The 20,441-nt window shown below is 42.4% G+C and overlaps 1 protein-coding gene across 1 annotated transcript in view; it reads left to right on the top strand.

The window, feature by feature from the left end:
• Window positions 1-20,058, top strand: part of ABTB2 (ankyrin repeat and BTB domain containing 2) — a 134,887-nt gene extending 114,829 nt beyond the window's left edge. Inside the window, exons 5-17 of the mRNA XM_031593333.2 lie at window positions 1,010-1,175; window positions 3,591-3,680; window positions 4,154-4,255; window positions 5,780-5,876; window positions 7,056-7,191; window positions 9,038-9,264; window positions 9,927-10,105; window positions 10,718-10,823; window positions 10,957-11,059; window positions 11,713-11,803; window positions 13,558-13,626; window positions 14,386-14,499; window positions 15,843-20,058. Of these exons, the coding sequence (XP_031449193.1) occupies window positions 1,010-1,175; window positions 3,591-3,680; window positions 4,154-4,255; window positions 5,780-5,876; window positions 7,056-7,191; window positions 9,038-9,264; window positions 9,927-10,105; window positions 10,718-10,823; window positions 10,957-11,059; window positions 11,713-11,803; window positions 13,558-13,626; window positions 14,386-14,499; window positions 15,843-16,040 (1,678 nt within the window). The 3' untranslated portion in view covers window positions 16,041-20,058. The remainder of the gene's footprint in view (window positions 1-1,009; window positions 1,176-3,590; window positions 3,681-4,153; window positions 4,256-5,779; window positions 5,877-7,055; window positions 7,192-9,037; window positions 9,265-9,926; window positions 10,106-10,717; window positions 10,824-10,956; window positions 11,060-11,712; window positions 11,804-13,557; window positions 13,627-14,385; window positions 14,500-15,842) is intronic.
• The last annotated feature ends 383 nt before the right edge of the window (window positions 20,059-20,441 follow it).

Below are 20,441 nucleotides of genomic sequence, written 5' to 3'. Positions count from 1 at the left end.
ACTAGTAGAGAAGGCACTCAGCCTGAAATAGCATCAAAGGGCTGAGCATATCAGTGCTCACCTCCAATTTGGGAATGTTTGGTCAGTGAGGGAGATAGGCCTCCAGCTCTGGAACTCAGAGCTCTCAGCACGACCAGGGGGATTTACAGTAATTTCTGGACTACTTCCAAATGAGATAAAGGCTATCTGATAGTCATCTGGAGGATAAGGAGTTAATAAAGCCTCACAGGAACATTACCTCATTTCCTTCGAGGCATTGAAGAAAAGTTGAGATTTGAATTTTTTTTGTTTTTGGGGGGCTTTTTTTGAAATTTGATTTTTTTTTCTGAAGAAAACAATCTGAAAAATAAGAATCATCTTTCAGAATAACTGTCTGGCAGTCAGACAGCCTAATGGTCTCATCATAGTACTACTGCTTGGCTGGTGTTTTGTATATGTGTAACCTCCTCTAAATCTCTTTTTCCTCTTTGGAACATGTTTTCGCCTATGTAGGATGCATTCTCCTATGACAGCCACATCATATTATGTGATACCACCTCATGAAAGATGCAGAGCTAATTACTTAAAGCATTTTTTTTTCCAGTAAGCAGCAGAATGAATGATAACTCAGTTGCTGCAGGTTTGTACCCTGTGAGCCCTCTCCTGCCACAGTAACCTCACTGCTGCAGTAGCCTGGTCCAGAGGTGCCCTTGAAGTGAGAGGCTGAGTGACAGGGAGTAAGGATTTCTTTCTACCCTTTCCACAGAAAGCACCGATGACATTTCTCTATCTGGCACCATTTTTTCCTGTAATATTCACATGAATTTACTGTCTGTCCCTAAGAGCTAGAACTACTATCTCCAGTATGACTGAAGTTTAGCCAGATTTCTTCAGAAACAATTACGTGATGGAGGTGTGCAGTAGGTAAAACCATGACATCGTATAAGCCTGATTTATGTAGGAGGAGATGATTTAAAAAAAAAAAAAAAAAAAAACACAAAAAATCCATAAATTGTTTTGTCCTCCACAGGCCTGAATGCTGCTTTAGTTCCTTCCGGAGACTGGATGCTAAGGCTGCTACTGAAAAATTCCAGCAGGATCTGGGTTTCCGAATGCTGAACTGTGGAAGGACAGATCTGATCAATCAAGCAATAGATGCACTGGGAGCTGATGGAGTTAACACCATGGATGATCAGGTATGCCATAGAACCATACACACACAAAATTTTAGCATCAAATTGTGTGTTCCTTACTTTGTAGGTCTTAAGCATTAGTTGCCTCTCCAAAACTTCTCTAATTCTAGCAGATGTTTTAGTGTGGAAAACTCATCTCTTAAAAAAAAAAAAAAAAAAAGAATAGAAATCCCCCACTCATGCAACCCTCACAAGCCAGTCAAAGCCTTGAGTGAATTGTTTCTTTATCTGCTGGAATGCAGGTCTGCTTCTTGGATGGTCTGTCTCAGGCACTGACTGAAGACAGGTTAATATGCTGGCTGCAAATGCAAAGTCTGATGTTACCTTAATGTTAAGACAGTGTCAAAACAAAGTTGTTTTTGCCAGTGCCAATCTTTTCTGGTTTAACAGCCAAAATCCCATCTGGGTGAGTGATGAGCAACCAAAAGGTGTTGCTTGTGATGGCTCTCAGGTTGCCTGTTTGAAGTGGACTGTCTGTTCTCAGTGCAGTGTGGTAGATGAAACAGCACAGAGAATCCCAGTGGCACTGGTATGAGTCAGTATTAGCTTTGCTAAAAGCTCTCATGCTTTATTTTTACCTATCCCTGCTCAGCTGCATTTAAGCATAGGGACTTGTTACTCTGGGAAGTCTTTAGCTGCCTCTGTTTGTGCTATCAGTCAGATCGAGTAACAGCAGTCTGTTCTCTGGGGCATCATTCAATGCACTGATTTACCTTCTAATTAAAAAAAAATTTAACAACCATCCACCTCCCCCAAATAAACATTCATTATAGATGTCACTGCAATGAGAAAGACCTGTCATGTCTCAGAAACAATAGGATATTTATCAGTAGGAAAGATTTACATTCAAGTAAAGAGGTTTTCAGACCCAGTTGTGAAATGAGTAAGTCTTCCATGGTACTTTCTAGCATCCTGCAATTTAAAAGGTATATGAAAATGCATACAAACATGGGCAGAACTACATTTAACTACGCCTTATTTACATATCCCATATAAGTTTTGTGGTCACAGACATGTATCATTTCACAGATGCCCTTGACACTGACTTTGTTAAAGTGACACTGGTGGCAGATTTATATTATGAAAGTCTGCTATTTACTTCCTTGATTTTTTTTCTTAAGTTTTTGTAATTTCTGCTCACGTAGCCCTCGGGACTTCTGTTCTTCCAAACCAGAACGGCCCCGTTCTCTGATATTTTGCCCTGTGAACAAATACTGTAGTATCATGGCACTCCTTTGCAGCCAACCAGCAAACTGGGAGAAGTTTTAGTTTTTTTCTATGTAAGGACCCTGCTTTGTAGGCAACTTTGGAAAGATTGAGGACTTACTGCTGTCATTTATTTATGATCTTGTTATCATCCGGCTGATGTCTTCCTCTAGCCAGTCCCCTGTGAACAAGGGGACCAGAAAGTGTTGGCAGCTCTGCTGTGTTTGCAGAGTATTGCTCCCATGTTTCTAACCAGAATCTCTTCTTCCGCATGAATAATGAGCAGCAAGCAGGGAATGCAAAACTGAGTTGGGGAAATAAGTGTATATGTATTTCTATAGAAACCTGGTAGTTTTAGAACCCTGACTGTGGCAATAAATATGAGCTCATTTTTGAATTCGCAGTGAAGTTTACTTGTTTGTATTAAAGAATTGGTCTCCCCTGCAGAGCCCCAGTAAGCTAAACCTACTCTGTCCCTCACTCCTGAACATCTTTGCAAATGGGCATAGATAGCTTCCTCGTGTGTAGGAAGACTGGAATTGTGTCTATTCTGAAAAGATGCCTTTGCAGATTCAAAACCAGAACTCCTCTGTTTGAGATTTGCTTCTATTTTGATACAGCTGTCTAAAGATGAACCTGTATTACTACACAAAGAACAGCAGAAATAGTACCTATGAAAGAGTCAAACATCCAAAGTAATTAAAGGAGACAAAATGCTACAGAGTACGAGCAGGAATTGATTTGACTTTCTGTCCTTAGCTACTTCTGGAATTAACTCTCTAAGTGAGGCTCATTCCTCTCAATTCATTTCTGAGCCATCACAATTTGTTGGTTAAACAGAGACAGACTTATGGGACTGAAATGCTGAAATATTGTGGCAAGTAGCATTTTAGCAATAGGGATACGTTGCCAAGTAGATTCCTGTGTACTGCTTTCAGTTCATCTGGCTAGAAATTATTAAAAAAAAAAAAAAAAAAAAAAGCTATTTCTTTTTTTGCAGCCTATGAAGCTCAGTAATTGTAGCAGTCTTGACCTCTAATTTTTGACCACAGTGCCTTTCCATATTAGCACATTGAGCCAGACCTACACTGAAACAAAAACATTTTCAACATATGCACACACTCACACTCTGTACTTAAGACTCAAACTCTGCATCTGTGACAGATCTGCTATTGCTATAGAAAGGTAACTTTTTTTTTTCCTCCCCTAAAGGGTATGACCCCGCTGATGTATGCCTGTGCTGCTGGAGATGAAGCAATGGTCCAAATGCTTATAGATGCCGGAGCAAATTTAGATATACCAGTAAGTAATGGAGTACCTGCTCCTCATCATCATTCATCCTTAGTCTGTAAATTAACAAGAGCAGTTAGTATACCACTATCAAATTTCTCCTACCAACTGAAGTCTTCGTTTCTGGAAGGTTCTGTCCCAATCTCAGGGCAAGGCACTTCTTTCAGAAGTCGCTGCTTCAGAAGTTTGGGAGAGGGGAAAATACCTTCAGGACTACTTGGAGTGCTCACGGGCAAGTCTAATAGGCATGGTGGAGGTGAAGGGGCCTCCTTCCTTAAAGAGATGCCGCCAGGAGAAACCAACAAGCCTATTAAAAAGGCCCAGAGGACCAGACAGCAAGTAGTGCTGGCAGTGTTTACTAAATGCTATTTGTTACCATTCCCTGGGGCCATCACTTACAAAGGGAAAGCCAGTTATATGGAAGTCTAAAGATTATGGAAGACGGATGCTGCAGTGATTAATAACTACCTGGTTTCCTTGCCCAGGTTCCCAGTACCTCTCCACGATACCCTTCAGTCCATCCTGACAGCCGGCACTGGACTGCTCTCACCTTTGCTGTGTTACACGGGCATATATCTGTTGTTCAGGTAAGCAGAAGAAACTCTTTGGTCAGGAACCTTTGCCCAAGATACTGAGGGACCGAAGTATTTAAGCATTCACCCACCCTGTTCCCTCTTCCATGGAGTGAATGCCAGAGGCAGCAGAATAAGAGTGGAATCCTGGAAATTCTGCTCAAACTTCAAGGGGAACTCAAAATCAATACCAAAACAAGACAGTAACTGCTGAATTTAATTTACCTTCTGCTCAAAGGGAAAAAAAAAGACACAATCAAATGGAAGTTGCATACAGTCACATTTTGTATATGTTTGTAAATAATTACAAAGACTAGATCCCACCTGGCAAATTGCCTGCACAGCCTTTGGTACTGCAAGGGCTGGACAGCCTTAATTTATGTGAGAGATAAGTGTGATTTTCCCAGGATCTGTAACCAGATGGATCAAAGTCCCTACTGGGCTGCATACCCACTGTGTCTGCTTGCTTTAAAACTTTTAAAGATTTTATATAATCTTTCCTTTGGCAACCATCCTTTAAAGGGTAGATGTGAGCTTTCTCTGGATTCTGTGTATGAAACCACTGTTCCAGGTAAGGCCTGCCATAGGATAATTACCTGGAATAATTTACATCTCAACTATTCATTGGCAAACCAGCCAATGAACCAGTTGTCATGCTCTACAAACAGTTTTAGTTTTATAATAAAATTGTGAATGTATATGCTGTGCCCAGGCCAGTACCATTAATCAGGAATGGCTGAAACTGTTTAATTGTGACAGTGTTACCCATTACAGCCATCTGGACACTCACACTCAGAGGAAGAACCTCTGCTGCTGGCTGGAGCACAGCACTCATCACTGGTGCTGCAGTGGTGCTGCTCTGGGTACCCCTCTGCTGCTGACTGCCAGCACTGCTTGGCCATAAGAGATGCATAATCTCCCCTCTGTCTAGGAAACATGCAGTTGCTTTTGTGAGTAGCTTGGTGTGTTCAAAGAAAAGCCACTTCTGTGCATAGCAGATCACTAAGGCTGCTAGGGCCTTCTTATACAGGGCTTGGGAGAGACCAAGGGCTATGTTTGGCCTACAGGGCTAATTCACTGAAGGTGTACCCTGCTTCCTGCACACATCATGAAACTAAATAAGACGAACTTCCTATGCTCAAGAGACACTCTGACTGCAGAGCTCTTTGGGGTTGGGAAATTACAATTAGTAAAATCAAGTTCATAATAAGAGATTAAAAAAAGAGTAGATATTCTCCAGTCTGTCAGCTGAGAATTTTTTTTTAGCATAAATTCACTGCTGAAAGTACAGTAAAGTAAAAGAAAATAAATCTCTGAACTGACATTTGTGTCAGGCTTTAGCCCTAGGCTGATTAAAGACACGCATGAAAAACTTGACCTGCAAAAGGTATCTTGCTTTAGCCTTTAAGATGTTCCCTTTGTGCGTATGCACGCTTCATCATGAATCTTTTCGTTTTCCTTCCTAGCACATAGCCTTTTCTGGTGTGCACTGCTGACCTGCTGTTTTCTCAACTCCTGTTTTTAACGTGTCTGTTGCAGCTACTCTTGGATGCTGGTGCTCACGTTGAGGGCTCTGCTGTTAACAGTGGAGAAGACAACTACGCTGAGACCCCACTTCAACTGGCTTCAGCAGCAGGTAAGTTACATACAACCACGGCACACTCTGTCTCTTGCTATCATAAAACAATCACAATTAATTGATGCCTGGGTCAGGAATCTGTAAAATGTGTTAGGATTTGGTCTGCAGATACAGCAAAGATACCAAATGGGCAGTACCAGGAGCTAGACAGTCAGCATTTTTTTTCATTTCTAAGCCACTAATGTGAACTCAGCCTGAGTTGGCAGTGACTGACAGCAATCATGTGCAACAGCTGATGGGCACTAATTGAGTGCCTACTTCTGCCAGTAGTACCAACTATTATCTCCTGCCAGCAGCCTCCATACTTAAGCTGAAACAGCTCCTCCTTTGCACAGGGCTCTGTGAAGAAACATAAAACAGCTACTGTCTAGCCTAGGCATGTCTTGGCTCTAAATAACTTCCAGATGTAAAAATTAACAAGTTTAAATTCAGCCTGAGGAAAGAACTGCTATATAGAGACATTTGTTTTATTAATTTATTAAATATGAGTAAAATTCTGCATTTCTTCTACCTAGCTCTGTAAAGATTTTTGTATTCTATGAACAAGCCTGCGCTAGTCTAGAAGTACCTGTTGTTTTTCAGCATGTCAGTTCTAGCCTTTTTTTCCCCTTTCATTTCCTTCTGCTTTATTTTTGTGCCTTCATGAGCACAAATCTCTGCCTTATCTGCTCCAAGTTTTACTGAGAGGATAAAAAAAAAAGGCCGCCTTCCCCCCCCCATGCCACAGCGAAAGATGCACATTGTGCAAGGTCTCTTGCCACCACTCACTGCTATATCTTATGAAAAGAGTGGAAGAGAGCCCAGGTGAATGTGAACTGCACCAATATACCTGTCTGCAAGGTGGCTTTATGGTCAGCATGGTCAGCAACTTCCTTCTGGCCTTCTCTGTTAACCTCACCCACCAACTGAACAGCTGAGGATGCTTTTGTGTACTGAAAGTGCCAGACCAGTTTAATTTTCTTTCTGCCTGTAGCTAATTGTGCATTCCTGTGTAGTTTAGCTGTTCTGTGACTCCATTCTCCTCAGAGATGTCATGAAGCCTAACACATGCTTACAGGATGCTTTGAAAACCTTAGTTAGCAGCCTAAAAGCTGCTGGTACACTTTGCCTGATAACAGTCCTGAGTTACGTTTCAAAAAAGAAAGAGACATGGTATTTTTGTTAATTGTTCCCTAGGAAATTACGAGTTGGTCAGCCTACTGCTAAGCAGGGGTGCTGACCCCCTCCTGAGTATGCTGGAAGTCAATGGCATGTCATCTTCACTTCATGAAGATATGAATTGTTTCAGTCACTCAGCTGCGCACGGACACAGGTAAAGCTCCATTCATGTTCAGAAGAGTTTTTTTGCTTAAGGCTTACACACTGTAGGTATATTGCTTGTCTTATGCCCAAATCCCTGGATGTGCAGTTCAGAAGATGGTGTTAATGCTGAGAGTAACCATTTTTTAGCACTGCTTAGTTTCTCTGATTATTCCAATTATGATGTAGGTAGTGCTGGGGTGAACTGTCTGATTCTATAAACCAGTAGCTGCTTTCTGTTGCATCTTTTTGAGGAAAAGAAAATCATGCAAGATTTTCATTATTCAGTAATAGTACCTTTGAAAAAAGAAAAGGATTATATATTGGTCAAAAGCACAAAATGCAGAAAGGTCACTTGTTTTTTCTCTCATTTGCTGGTCTAGCTCTGCAGCACTGAGAGGGAAGAGAGAAGAGATGGTTCTAGCCCATCCTTTAGCAGATTAAGTTCCACTTATAGGCTAGCTGCAAAGATAGCAGTTCATGATATTGAGACAGATTCCAATCACATTAAGAAGTGGCAAAAATAAACTGCTACAGAATTCAGATGAATGTATCACTGGTTTCTGGATGACCGACCAAGAGATTGGTCATTAATACACTAAAAAGCTAGACTAGGCTTTCTAACCCTGCTTGCAGGGTGGTTATTTAAAAATAAGATGTTATGTACAAACTCATCCAGAAATTCTTCCATTCCCAGAAAAATGTCAGCATAACGAGCCAATTAAAACAGGCCCACACCACCTACAGTGATGGGCTGAGTGATATCCAGGGGTCTCCTGCAATGTTACCACACGCCTTTATGGCAACGTGCTCAGTAGCAGCTACCTTGTTGGCACACAGACGTGTGTTACAGCAGAGCCAAAAGCACACCTCCAGGCACACCACACATCTGGCTACACCAGGGAAAACATTTCAAGTTCAAATGAGGCCCAAACACAGCAAAGCTGGAACAGCCTAATGCTGTTATTTACAGTGTAAGACTCCAGAAACGCTGTTCTGATCCCAACTCCGTTCCCCTCCCACAACCTGCTGAGACATCCAACCATGCAAACTGAAATTCAAGGCTTATTCTCCAGTCATCTAGGGGAGGCTGATGGAAAGCCTGCAGTTCTCCCATTCTAGTCCCATGGAGTCGTGTGGGTGCAAGGAGAGCACCAGCTAGTGGCAGTGCGGTGCCACAGCTGCGTGTCTGAGTGGACTCCCGGGGATGAGAATGTCTGTTGCAGATGGCTGCAGCTGTCTGCAGGGAGACCAGTGATGCAAGCTGCCTAAAACGTCTGTCTGGACACAAGCAAACCTCTTTCTTGTAACTGCTCTGTGAAATTCCAAACTAGAAAATTCTCCCTGGATTTAGTGAAGCAGAACTGTCATTTTTTATGGTTTCTATTTGCTGGTACAGAAAGTAAGGCTGACTAAAACAACAGTGCTAAAGTTGATCAATCAGGGAAACAGCAAGGGTTCTAACAGATGCTTTGTAATCCTTACTTCAGAGCTTAAGGTGTTACCATAGATAGAGCTGGCAGAAGGAAGTGTGCTTCTAGAAGCGCGCCAAAGTATAGGCTGCAATAAAAGTCAGTTTGCTCCAACACTCTGAAATGTGCCCTGGTACTGCTAGGGTACAAGAGCATACTGCATAAATTTGTCCCTTCTATAAGGGTATCAATTTCTATCTTGCAGTAAGGGGAAGGAAGGAGTCTTAAATGCTGCTCTGTATCTGCGAGATGTCTGTCAAAGCCCAAATCTATCTTTGGGAAGGAAATAATTTGCTAAGCCATACCTATAAACCCAAATCACAACAGTCCTGTCTGAATTACTGCTCTTTCATTTATTAATAAGCAATACTACTTGTTCCTCCTCAGGAACGTTCTGCGTAAGCTCCTGACCCAGCCCCAGCAAATGAAGGGAGATGTCCTCTCACTGGAGGAGATTTTGGCTGAGGGAGTGGAGAGTGACACCTCCAGCCAAGGCAGCTCCACAGAGGGACAGGTCAAGCTTTGTAAAACAAGAACGAAGGCCCTGCAAGAGGCCATGTACTACAGTGCTGAGCATGGCTACGTAGACATCACCATGGAGCTCAGAGGACTTGGTAAGTTGCTTTCTTCATTTATTTTTTAAGTCTTGTGCATGCTCAGGGAGCATAAAGCTTTTTTTCCCCCATTTCATTTGGAAAAATGCCTGCAACCCCAACTGGAAATCTCTCCTAAGTTTCTGGGAAACAGCTGTACTTAATAATTAAAAGCAAGGGCCATCTCTCTCCCTCATATTTATAAGTCTAGCCCTTTTAACCCAAAGGTAAAGTCAGGGGTTAAAGTGGATTTGATCTAGAGGTGAAAGAACAGGTCTGATCTGAATGCAGAAAAGAGCAGCTTTGAAATTTGTGTGTCTATTGTCAACAACAAGAAAAGACCTCATGCTATGCGTAGGGTCAGGTATGCAAACAAGTTTAGTATAAATTTACTCTGTGTTCTGACCATTGATGAAGCTAAGTACACAAGGAGTCTCTGGTCCTTAACAATCAGCAGAGGGTCCTGGACCAGTTTATCAGTCCTCTGCTACTGTAGACAAGTTGCTTAATCCGTCAGTGACCCAGCTCAGTCACCTTTAATGACAAGACAAAAATGTATCTGCTGTAAAACAAGAGGTAAAGATCTACTTCAGTGCTAACACTTGAGTGTTATTATGTACTAACAGAGGTATCCACTCACTGTTATTTCTGTATTCATCACCTTTCTTTTGTTCTGGCTACAGGAGTCCCATGGAAGCTCCATGTGTGGATTGAATCACTACGGACAACCTTTTACCAGTGTCGCTACTCGGTTGTACAGACCCTCTTACGGGAATTTGTCACCATTAAGGAAGAAGACTACAATGAGGAACTGGTTAATGAAGGGCTTCAGCTCATGTTCGATATCCTCAAAACCAGCAAAGTAAGCATTATAACACTATCAAAATCACGTGTTTGAACCAGGTCTTTTGCAACTGTATAAACCAGGGCACATCAAAAACAGGTGAGTGCGTACACTGAGTCCCTGTGACTGCAGTATGAAGATGGCCTCGACAGCATTTAATCTAAATTCATATACAGCCCAATGACAGGGAATCATAAAAGCAGCCCTCACAATACAGATTGTTATTTCTGTACCAGTGAAAGCTATTCTGTTAAAAGTTCAGTTCAGCAACTGGATTTTGAAACTGTGCAAATGTAACAGGAAGCATTATCATTACAGCACTGGGCAATTCAAGCTACTTCAATAGTATCTTCTAGGAGCTTTTGAACAAAGCTTTTGTTCAGCAACATTTTCCTTCTTTTCTCTCATTTAAAGATTGCCTATGACTATTTCACGACAGAGAGCTGGCCTGTAAACTGTTGCTGAGAGCATTCTTTCAGAGTGCACTGGTAGATCATGTGGCTGGTCCTTCTGTTTTGAGGTTGTTCTTGTAGGGAGCAGTTGCTATAAGCCTTGAGAGAACTGTTACAGAATGTTTGAAACTCTCTCAGAGCAAAGCGCTGATTGATATCTGTTCTATTCTCCTCACAGAATGATTCTATCAATCAGCAGCTTGCATCCATCTTCACCCATTGCTACGGCAGCAGTCCTATACCCAGTATTCCTGAAATCCACAAGACACTGCCAGCTCGGCTCGGTAAGATGCTCACCCAAACACTGAAGCTTGTGTAGTATTTCATTTAAAGCATATATTGTTTCAAAAAAAAAAAAAAAGAAAAACAAACAGAGACACCAAAACTCACCCTCATTTTCTTTTCTTGCCTTAACAGATCCTCACTTTCTAAATAATAAAGAAATGTCTGATGTGACCTTCTTAGTAGAAGGAAAGCTGTTTTATGCACACAAAGTCCTGCTGGTTACTGCATCTAACAGGTAAATAAATCGCTTTCTATGGCTCTGTACATAATATGAAAGGAAGCTCTGACCCTTCTTTATTTTTTTTGTGACTAATTCTTAATCATTCACTACAGTAATACAGGATGCTAACGATATGGACTGCAGACATAATTCAGAGCTGCAGGATCAGTCCATATCATCTTTGCTAACGTTAAGAACACAGCATAAGGATGAGTTTTTCTACCATCCAATTGTTCCTAGTCATTCCTAATATACGTTAAGGAAATCCTGGGCTGCACTGACATGAATTGATCAGTAATAAACCCTAGAAACCTGTGCAGTAGTTGGGAGTGCACAGACCAAGGCATTCCATGCCTTTTTCATTCCCCCTCTCAGTTTGCTGTGCTAGAGGCACAACTATTTCATGTTTCACCCGTGGCTGGTACACACGCATCTTTCTCTCACTGGCAAAATAAGTGTTTTCAACTATTATGAAGTGGGTTTGAATGAATCTCTTGCAATTTACTGGTTAATTTGCCCCTGAAGTTCCAAAGCAATTATCTTTAGCTTAAAAGGAATGTTTTGGTTGTCAACTTAAAAATGGTAACAAAGGAAGATCTTTGACTGTTTGTCAACAGGTAGTGAGTGTGTGAAGTAATAATACAGAAATCTATTAAAATTATTCTCAGGTTTAAGACTCTAATGACCAATAAAACGGAACATGACAGCCATGGAAGCAAGACTGTTGAAATTAGTGATATGAAATACAATATTTTCAAGGTATGTAGCACATCTCACCTTTTCTTTACTCATCATCTTCTCACATACTTTGAGGCTGTGAGGGCTGAGACTTAATATTGGTGATAATCTACAACTAGAGATGAGCTTAAATTCAACCTCTATTTTATGAGTCTGATGTCTGTCTCAAGCTTTTCACTAGGACCAAATTCAAACAAAAACTTACAGCTTATATGTTTATAATCTCGCTAGACAATTGTTTCTTCCATAAGGCATGTGAAACAGTCTTATACTTAACATACTTCTAAAAGGCTTCCAGGCAGATCTCAAGTTCTGTTAACCAAAAGGTAAGCTTACTTACAGGCAGATTGCCAGGCTTCAATATTAATTCAAATCACATTATCAGAAATTAGCAACATCATTTTCAAGAAAGGCTCAAAATCGAGAATGTCACTTCATTTTTATGACATTTCTGGATTTAATGGGCCTAAAATTCATGATGTAGATAAAACTGATTACTTAGCACATACTCAAGGACAAAAACTAGCAGTGAAGTGTGCTAGTTAGTTATTCCAGCTTTCCAGGTCTGCACCTGATTTCAAAGAAAGGTACAGAACAGAAATCTGAAGTGCAGAATGGGTTGTGTAATTGCTTCACTACAGTACTGGGGCTCTTTCTATGATGCATACAAAGCTGCCATCACCTCACATTGAGAGAATGGAAATTGCCTGTTGGAACATCTTGGTCCTACTTGAAAGGGGCTATACAAGTTTGGATGTCATCTATCTAACACCAAACTATGAAACTCAGGAAGTGACAGAAAGTAAAATAGAATCAAGTGGAATTAAACCTCCCTAACAAAATTTTTACATCAGAAGATTTCAGAAGATAAACTTTTGCTTCACTGAAGAATGCAACTAATTAAAAAGAAGTAAAACAATGGCAGTACTTCCTGGAACTAGATGATTTGATGGTAAACAATATCAGGCTAGCTAAAGAGGTTCTGACGTTCTACAGTAATCTCAATTACACTACTCAGAGGATGGGGCAGCAAACTGAATCACTGGAGCTCTAGGTTATGCTCAAGGCTCTGCTGGAAAGCAGCTTGCCTTCTCTGTGCTTGCATTGCTCAAATAGGAAAACTTTACAAGTACAAGCTTAATTTTGTTACCACTACTGCTAGAAGTGGTAAGCACAGCATGCATCCATACCTGCTTCCACGGTATAAGAACAGCAGAGTGACTTCCCTTTCTAATATCAAACTGAGCTGTTCCCTAGATACGGCAATCCTGGTTTGGCTGGGGTGCGCACATGGAGATCAAAGAGCCCCAACTGCAATTGCTGCAAACAATTAGGCTTTTTCCTTCTGCCCCAATGGCGGTGGGGGGAGGCTGGAAGCTGATTAGAAGCACAGCAGGAGAGGCAAGAGGCTGGGAGGTCCCCGCAACACACATGCTCATGGCATGGCAGACTCAGTGCTCCAGCTAGCTGGCAGCTGTGTATGACCAGCCTGCGAGGTTTTACCAAACAAGAGTGTTTTTACAAAGATGTTCATATCGGAGACACACTGGTCACTCTCTCAGCTTAAGATCTTCAGCAGGGCCCTCTTCAAAGCCTGAGAAGAAATAATATTAGAAAGCAGCAAAATTGCAACAAGAGAAAAAAAAGAGCCAAGAGGAGATGGGAGCCAGCATACTATGTGATCCTTGTCTGCTCAGGAAGGGGAGTGCAGTCATTCACAGCCCCCTGTGACTTCAGTGATAACAGCTTCATGGCTGGCCTTCTTCCCATTCCAGATGCTGATGCAGTACTTATACTATGGAGGAACAGAATCCATGGAAATTCCTACCACTGATATCTTAGAGGTGAGAGTATTTTCTTCTCTTTTTTTAATCTTGCTAAGTGCACTGGGGCATAAACAGGGTTTGAAAGACAAAAACTAGGAACTAACAGCAAGCTTGCAATCCAAGAGTAGAGAAGTTCAAAGTTTTAATGCAGTTGCTTGGAAATGAGAATTAGCAATTATTTGATATTATGTCCATGAGATGCAAGGGTTGAAAAAACACAATACACCACTGCAGCGCTTTTGATACTAGAGCTGTGTGAAAGCTTCCTCTACATGTCCTCTCTGTGCTGGGAGAAGGAAGCAGGCAGCAGTAAGGCTGTTCAGAGATGGTGTAGCTGATTCCACGGCAGGCCAAACAGCAAGAGGTTTAAAAATCACAAAGAAACAACTGAAACCAGCTGAACTTCTGCAGCACTACGTATGATTCAGCAAAAATCAGACTGGGAGCACTTCCCTGTTACAAACAGGTCCTCTTACAATAATGCTGTTTAGTCACAAATGGTCTGGTGAGATTAAAGTTTGCTGCTGAAGACTACACACAGCTGTTCTGCTTTGTTTTGAGAAAAAGGGGGTGTTCAGCAGCCTAGGTCTTGTCTGTCATTGTGACAAAGGGCAGCACAGATGCAGGAGAAGCAAGCCTGTACTAGTGGCCTTTCTGCTCCTTCGTGAGGACTGAGCTGTTAAACGAGGCGGTCACAAACTGTTCAGAGAAAAGATCATCTGTCTGTCCATGTTCCCTAGCTCTTTCAAGGCTCACGAGCTTCTCTCCTCCTAATAGCTGTTGTCGGCTGCCAGCCTGTTTCAACTGGATGGCCTCCAGAGACACTGTGAAATCCTCTGTGCCCAGACGATCAGCATGGAAAACTCTGTTAGCATCTATAAATATGCAAAGGTATGCACTAAACTGCCTTATTTAAGAATCACAACGAAGCAGCAGTCTCATCTCAGTGACTAAATATAATGGGCATAGAATAGGTACCTGCTATGCTGGTAACTGCCCCAGCCACAACCGCAAGTGAGATGATATGTTATGTTTCAGCCTGTGAAGTCCTACACAACACTAGTATGTTTTTCCATCCAAAGCAATCATGTATGAAATCGATGAGAGATCCCTACAGAGCTCTGTAGACATGACTTGGGGCGCTGAAACAGCAACATTATCCACCAGAGCCCGAGAGATTCACATCCTCAGAGCAGCAGAGGCACTTGATCATACAGTCCAGCAATTAAGCAGCAAACCCTTTCCCCGCAGTTTTGCTGAGGTATCTGTTTTATAGCTTCAGAACTAGCAGAAACCTTTATATCAAACAACCCAACCAACATTATCAATAAAATCATTGAGGAAACAGCCTGCCATTCCCAGAAGTTTGTCAGAGACAGGATCGGATCCCTTAAAAGACAAGCAGAAGTATTAGGAGCAGTGATGTGCACCCTTACTTTGCCCATAATGGTGCACTGATTTTTTTTTTTTGCTGCCTGGCTATCAGACTTGGCCTTTTTTTTTTTTTTTTCATCCTGTGGAACTCAGAGTGGTCCATTTTAGAGCCTAAAATGTAACCTTATGCAACAGTAGAGGTGGAAAGGACCATTCTTCCTTTGCCTCCAGTACTTTTCATTAAATAACTATTTGCACAAAACTCCCAGGACCCCAGTGTATGTGCACAGTGCTTCCAAGTACTGAACACTTCATTTTTCTTCTGTTACCTGGCTGCCCAGAGCAGTTATGAAGGAAAGGGAACTGGATCACAGCTAGACTGCCCCCCTACCACGTTTCAGAAGTGCAAAATCCCTATTTTCCTACATTCACCTCCCTTCTCTAGCAGAACCATATTTCCAATTGCTATGAGTTGCGCACACCATCTGGCAATGCATTACTTTATGTTGTGGCACCACTCCCTGCCTGCACAGCAGAACAGGTACCTTGGCCACTTCATCAGCCAGCTGCTCTCTTCCTTTAAGAGGAAGCAACTGGCCTGCAGGCCCCATGGCTCTGCCAGCAGCAGGCCACCAGGGGAAGAAATTAAAAAAAGCTTAAATGCCTCTCTGCTCACACCTGTGCCTGCAAAAAGCATCAAAAGAAATCACTAGTCATCACTGGTCCTACCAGAGTTCTTTTTCATAGTCATTACTGTTGTTTTTTTAATCTCAGAAAACACTGGAAATGAAATTAGGCCCAGGCACATTCCGTAGGTCTGTGACATACAGAAAGAGCTAACTGACTGTACTCTTCTGCAGATTCACAACGCGCCTGAACTAGCAGCTTTTTGTGAAGGCTTCTTCCTTAAACACATGAGCTCTCTTCTAGAGCAGGACTCATTCAGACAGCTGATCTACAGCAGGAACAGCAAAGTGCAAGGCTTGGACCCTCTACGGGACTTGCAGACAGCCCTGGCTGGCCGCCTGCATTCTGTGTACGTCACCTCAAGGGTGTGAAGCAGGAACAAGGCAGTGGCAGAAGCACTGGTTCAAACCACACAGGGACACGGCCTCAGGCAGAGCTGAGGCTTTCCTGTCTGCCTTCTGGAGTCATCAGTTCTCGCTGGAAGTCCCCTACATCAGATACCCCATCAGCAAGGGGTGGGTGCCTCGTCCCACCGAAGGAGGGGAGCTGGCTTCTCTGTGCTACTACTGTCAGAGCTCTTCTGTGTGAACAGTATGATCAAGAACTGGGGATGCAAGCAAAGAGCCCCAACTGAAGAGATCAATGCTGCCATCCAAACAATGTACAATGCAGGCCTGTAGAGAAGTGAGGCAACTTACCTAGATCTAACACCTCATATCTAGTCTTAAGTGTCTGTCTACACACCATAATGGCCACCTAGTTCATATGCATAGATATTTTTCTTGTAAAAAGGCTGCATAGAAGGAGTTTTCTAATCCTATGGACCACTGCCCATTCAACAAGTCATCAGTCTGAACACAGAAGCTGATGTACACATCAGTAACAAACACCAGTTTCCACAAATGGCAAGAGACTCCGGCATAAGTTTTCCTCTGAACTGTTTGCACCTTGTGGGAGAAACTGTGTACATGTATGAGGCAGAGTAAGAGCTACTAATTCTGGAATTACTCACTCTTCACATGCAATATGAAGAACTGAGCTGGGGCAGGGAGGGGAGAAAACTTTTTTGAAATACAGTTTCACTGTGCTAATTGTTTAATCTGGATCCAATTTGAGAAGAAAAAGTACTGTCTACCCTTTCATTACAAAGGTTTGATAGCCCAATTCACTTTTACCTTAAAAACATGTTTGTGAACATTATCTGTGAGATCTGACATCATAAGAGAGACTTTCTAAAAGACTCAGGTGTAGAAGCAGCTATCGCTAAGCTGAAAAACTGTCCGATAGCATAAATAAGCAATAAATATCTCCCTAAGACCATGAGAAATGTACAGCTTTGATGCTTTGTTCTCTCTGTGGAGAGAAGCTGGAGGTACAAGCTCTGAAATCAAGTCTTTGCCTCCACATCCTCATCCATGGAGCGATGTTTCCACTACCTCAGGGAAGACCGTGCACAGCACACTGCTGACTGCTGCCTCGAGGTAGGCTGCACTCTGACATTTGGGCTGCAGCACTTACACAAGATGCCTCAACTGAAATACTCAAGATTCATGTTTTTCCTTCCTCATAGCAGATGGATGTTTCTGTTCAGGAAGGACTTGTCTAGACTTCTACCTGACTTAAGTGGAAGGAAACAACTCAAGATACAGCTTTGTGTCTGAGGCCACTTATCTTTCTCTTTTTAAATAAGCCCAACCATAAGAAGCTGGTTAATCACATACAACTGCACGCCTTGCTCTTACCGACCTTCAGCTGTTCCCCTGATCTCTGTAAGCACCCTCCAAAAGTATATGCTAAGATGTGCTCACTGGCTACAGGTGGATGAAGGAGAAGGCAAAGCAACAGTTTAGGTGGGAAACTACCACTTAAAAAATCCGACAATTAATATTGTAACTAAGCACACTAGTAGAAGTAGGCTTAGCTGAGCATAAGCTCCAGTGCAAGGTATAGACGTGGTTTAAATAGGTGAAGGGAAGGAGAATGAATTATAGCACCCTTCAACAGAATCACCAAAACAGGCACACTGCACGCAAGGAGAACAATCAGCCTAGGGTCATTCACCTGACAGACACGTTGGTCAGAGCACACAATTTGTGTACACATCCACTTTTGAAGATCACCAGCTTCAGTAACCCTATTTATTATCAGAAAGCCATAGAGATGCTACAAAATTATTACTGTTCTGCCAGAAAACCACCACAAAAGGCTCTATCTTGGAAGATATTTTCAAGCAGCTGCTCCAGCTATCTGTACAAAAATGTAGGTCCTCTTTTATTGCTGTAATATTACAATGCTTTGTTAATTGTACATTAATGTTGTCATTTATGTAAATGTACTGGGATTTTATTAACAACGTAATTTTAAAATACACAGCTGCTGTTATTTATTCTGCTTCTCTAACAATGACAAGAACGTATTTAAAATCTTCTGTGGAAAAGGTAGTTGTAGTTTTACCACCTTGCATCGTTTTGGTATATGTACGTAATTTGATGCTTCAAAGCAAGGGATAAAAAGGCATTCGTTTCCCTGTCCTGGGTTCACACTTTTTTTTTGCATAATAAACAAAACTTGCATTTTTCCTAGCTCAAAAGTAGTTTACCTAGGCACCCTTCATTGAAAAGAAGCAGATGCGAAAGAAAAATCCTAATTCTGGAATTCTTCTCCTACGCATTTCAATTAGACCTTAGGAGTTAAAGGTCTGACCACTCCACTGTAATGGTAACAAAGACGACGTGACAGAGCAGAGGGCACTTCCTCTGTCATGGCCCTGGCACCTAGAAGGCTGGAACGGCTGATAGGTGTGAGTGGCTGCTGCTTTGCTCTGGTAGTAGCAGGACTAGTAGTCCTGTGTTTGAAGACCACAAGACTTTGGCAACCACCTGTAGTCAGGTGAGCAACAGCACAGGGAGCCCTCCTGAAATCTGGCCCTAAGCATTATCCACACAGCCTACCCCAGAAACAGAGATTAAGGAGACAGCCACAGCTGCATGGGTTTCATCCCTGACCATCAGATGGTAAAGCCAGAGATTTAAGCAGTGACAAAAAATGGAATACCTGAATAGAAAGCTGCTAGACTCATTCATGGTCTCTTCCTCTTATTGTGTTTATCAGAAATAGTGGCTTGCTATAACCAGACTGCAAAGAGCAAGGGCATTTACTCATCTGTGAGGTCAGACATACAGAGGTTTCTTTCTGCTGACAGCAAGAATTTGACCCAGAAATAACTATTTCCTTCCCCCTCTAAGTCTGCCCCATAAATCTTTCAGACCCCTATGGTATTTGGATAATGCCTCAACTGTAACTCTGGATTTAGTGTTACCCTGCAGGAGAACTCAAATACTTCGCTTCTTAGAACACCAATTCTAAGGACTTCAGAAGAAGCCATTAGTACAACCAGAATGTGTGTGCAGCTGCCAAGAACCCATTAATGGTTGTTTCTTTCCTTCAATTTCCCACCACACACCTAAACAAAGGGTGCTGTGCAGCACACCTCTGCTGCAGCAAGACCTGAAATCCAGTTCTACAATAAATGAGCATCACAAGCATTTGTTGATGTGATCTAAAAGAATTCTGCTGGGAATGATGCATGAGGGATGCCTTCTCTTGTACTGTATCCTTAAGCCAGCATGCTTGGAAACCAACCAGTGCAAATCCTGACTTGCTCTCAAGAGTCATGGAATACAAAGATCTAAGATTCCCTTTGGAGCATTTCCACTCTAGAAAGTAGATTAAATAGAATTTTTTCATCTAACTAGTTGCACCTCTATTTTATACAGTACTGCCCTTGTAGTCCTAGAACATGTAGCAAAGTTGGCACAAAACTTTGCTGGCCATAGTTGTACAATTTCATGGAGCAGAGGAAATAGCACTCATACACCTGCCTGAACACACTCTGCCTTTGAGAGTTAAATAAAACCTAACTGCTTTACGATAAGCTCTTACACAGCAGGCAAGCATCAGTTAATGCAGCACTGCTACCAACTGGCCCTCCGCCCTCCCCAAACACTGCACAAGCAACCAGATACTGTGTCCTGCACCTGCTGTAACAGACACAGCCAGGGGAACACGAGAGGAGAGTGACAACTCCTTGGAGGAAGTGGGGCTGTAAGCTGCTGCCTCCACTGCTCATGACAGAGAAAGAGGATGCAAAAGGTAGATTTGGCTCCCCCAAGAGGTTTTGAGTAAAAGAGATCCACTGGTGCACAGCAAAGAATACAGAATATTGCTGTCAGTACTATTTGCCCAGGCAGAAGAACAAGCAAAAAAAAAAAAAAAAAAAGCTACTATTATATGATGAAAGTCACAGTGGAGCAGGGAAAAAGGCCTTACTACAGCACTATGGGCTGGCCTGTTATCAGAACTAGAGTCATTTCCATCCCCAGCACTCTTTTCCTACTACTCATAACTAGAAAACAAGCCAGCCAGTTCAAAAACCATTCCTACCCTCAGTCGGATGGGTCCAAGCCCATTGCTTCAAAAACCACTCACAGGACAGGCAGTACAGAACATCGCACAGCTCACAGCTCTGCCTCCAGTGCCAGCTCTGTGACGAGGGTACACCTGAGCTTCCCACCTTCAGCCTTCGCACATCCAGTATACCCACCTTCACCTTCCAGACCACTCACTGGAGCTGTACCACAGCCGTGGGAGCTCACCTCCCACCCACAACGCAGAGCCAGCTCCCAGCAGCAGGGATGGTCCTCAGCTTCACTGCTTTCACTTCCTCCCAGAGATCTCACACAGGTCAGCTCCTTCCAGCTGTCAGAACAGCT

Source organism: Phasianus colchicus, chromosome 5 (assembly GCF_987193195.1).
Source record: "Phasianus colchicus chromosome 5, bPhaCol1.hap1.1, whole genome shotgun sequence".
Classification (NCBI taxonomy): Eukaryota; Metazoa; Chordata; class Aves; order Galliformes; family Phasianidae; genus Phasianus; species Phasianus colchicus.
Note: the sequence above shows the minus strand (reverse complement) of the source record. Positions and strands in the feature narration are given on the sequence as shown.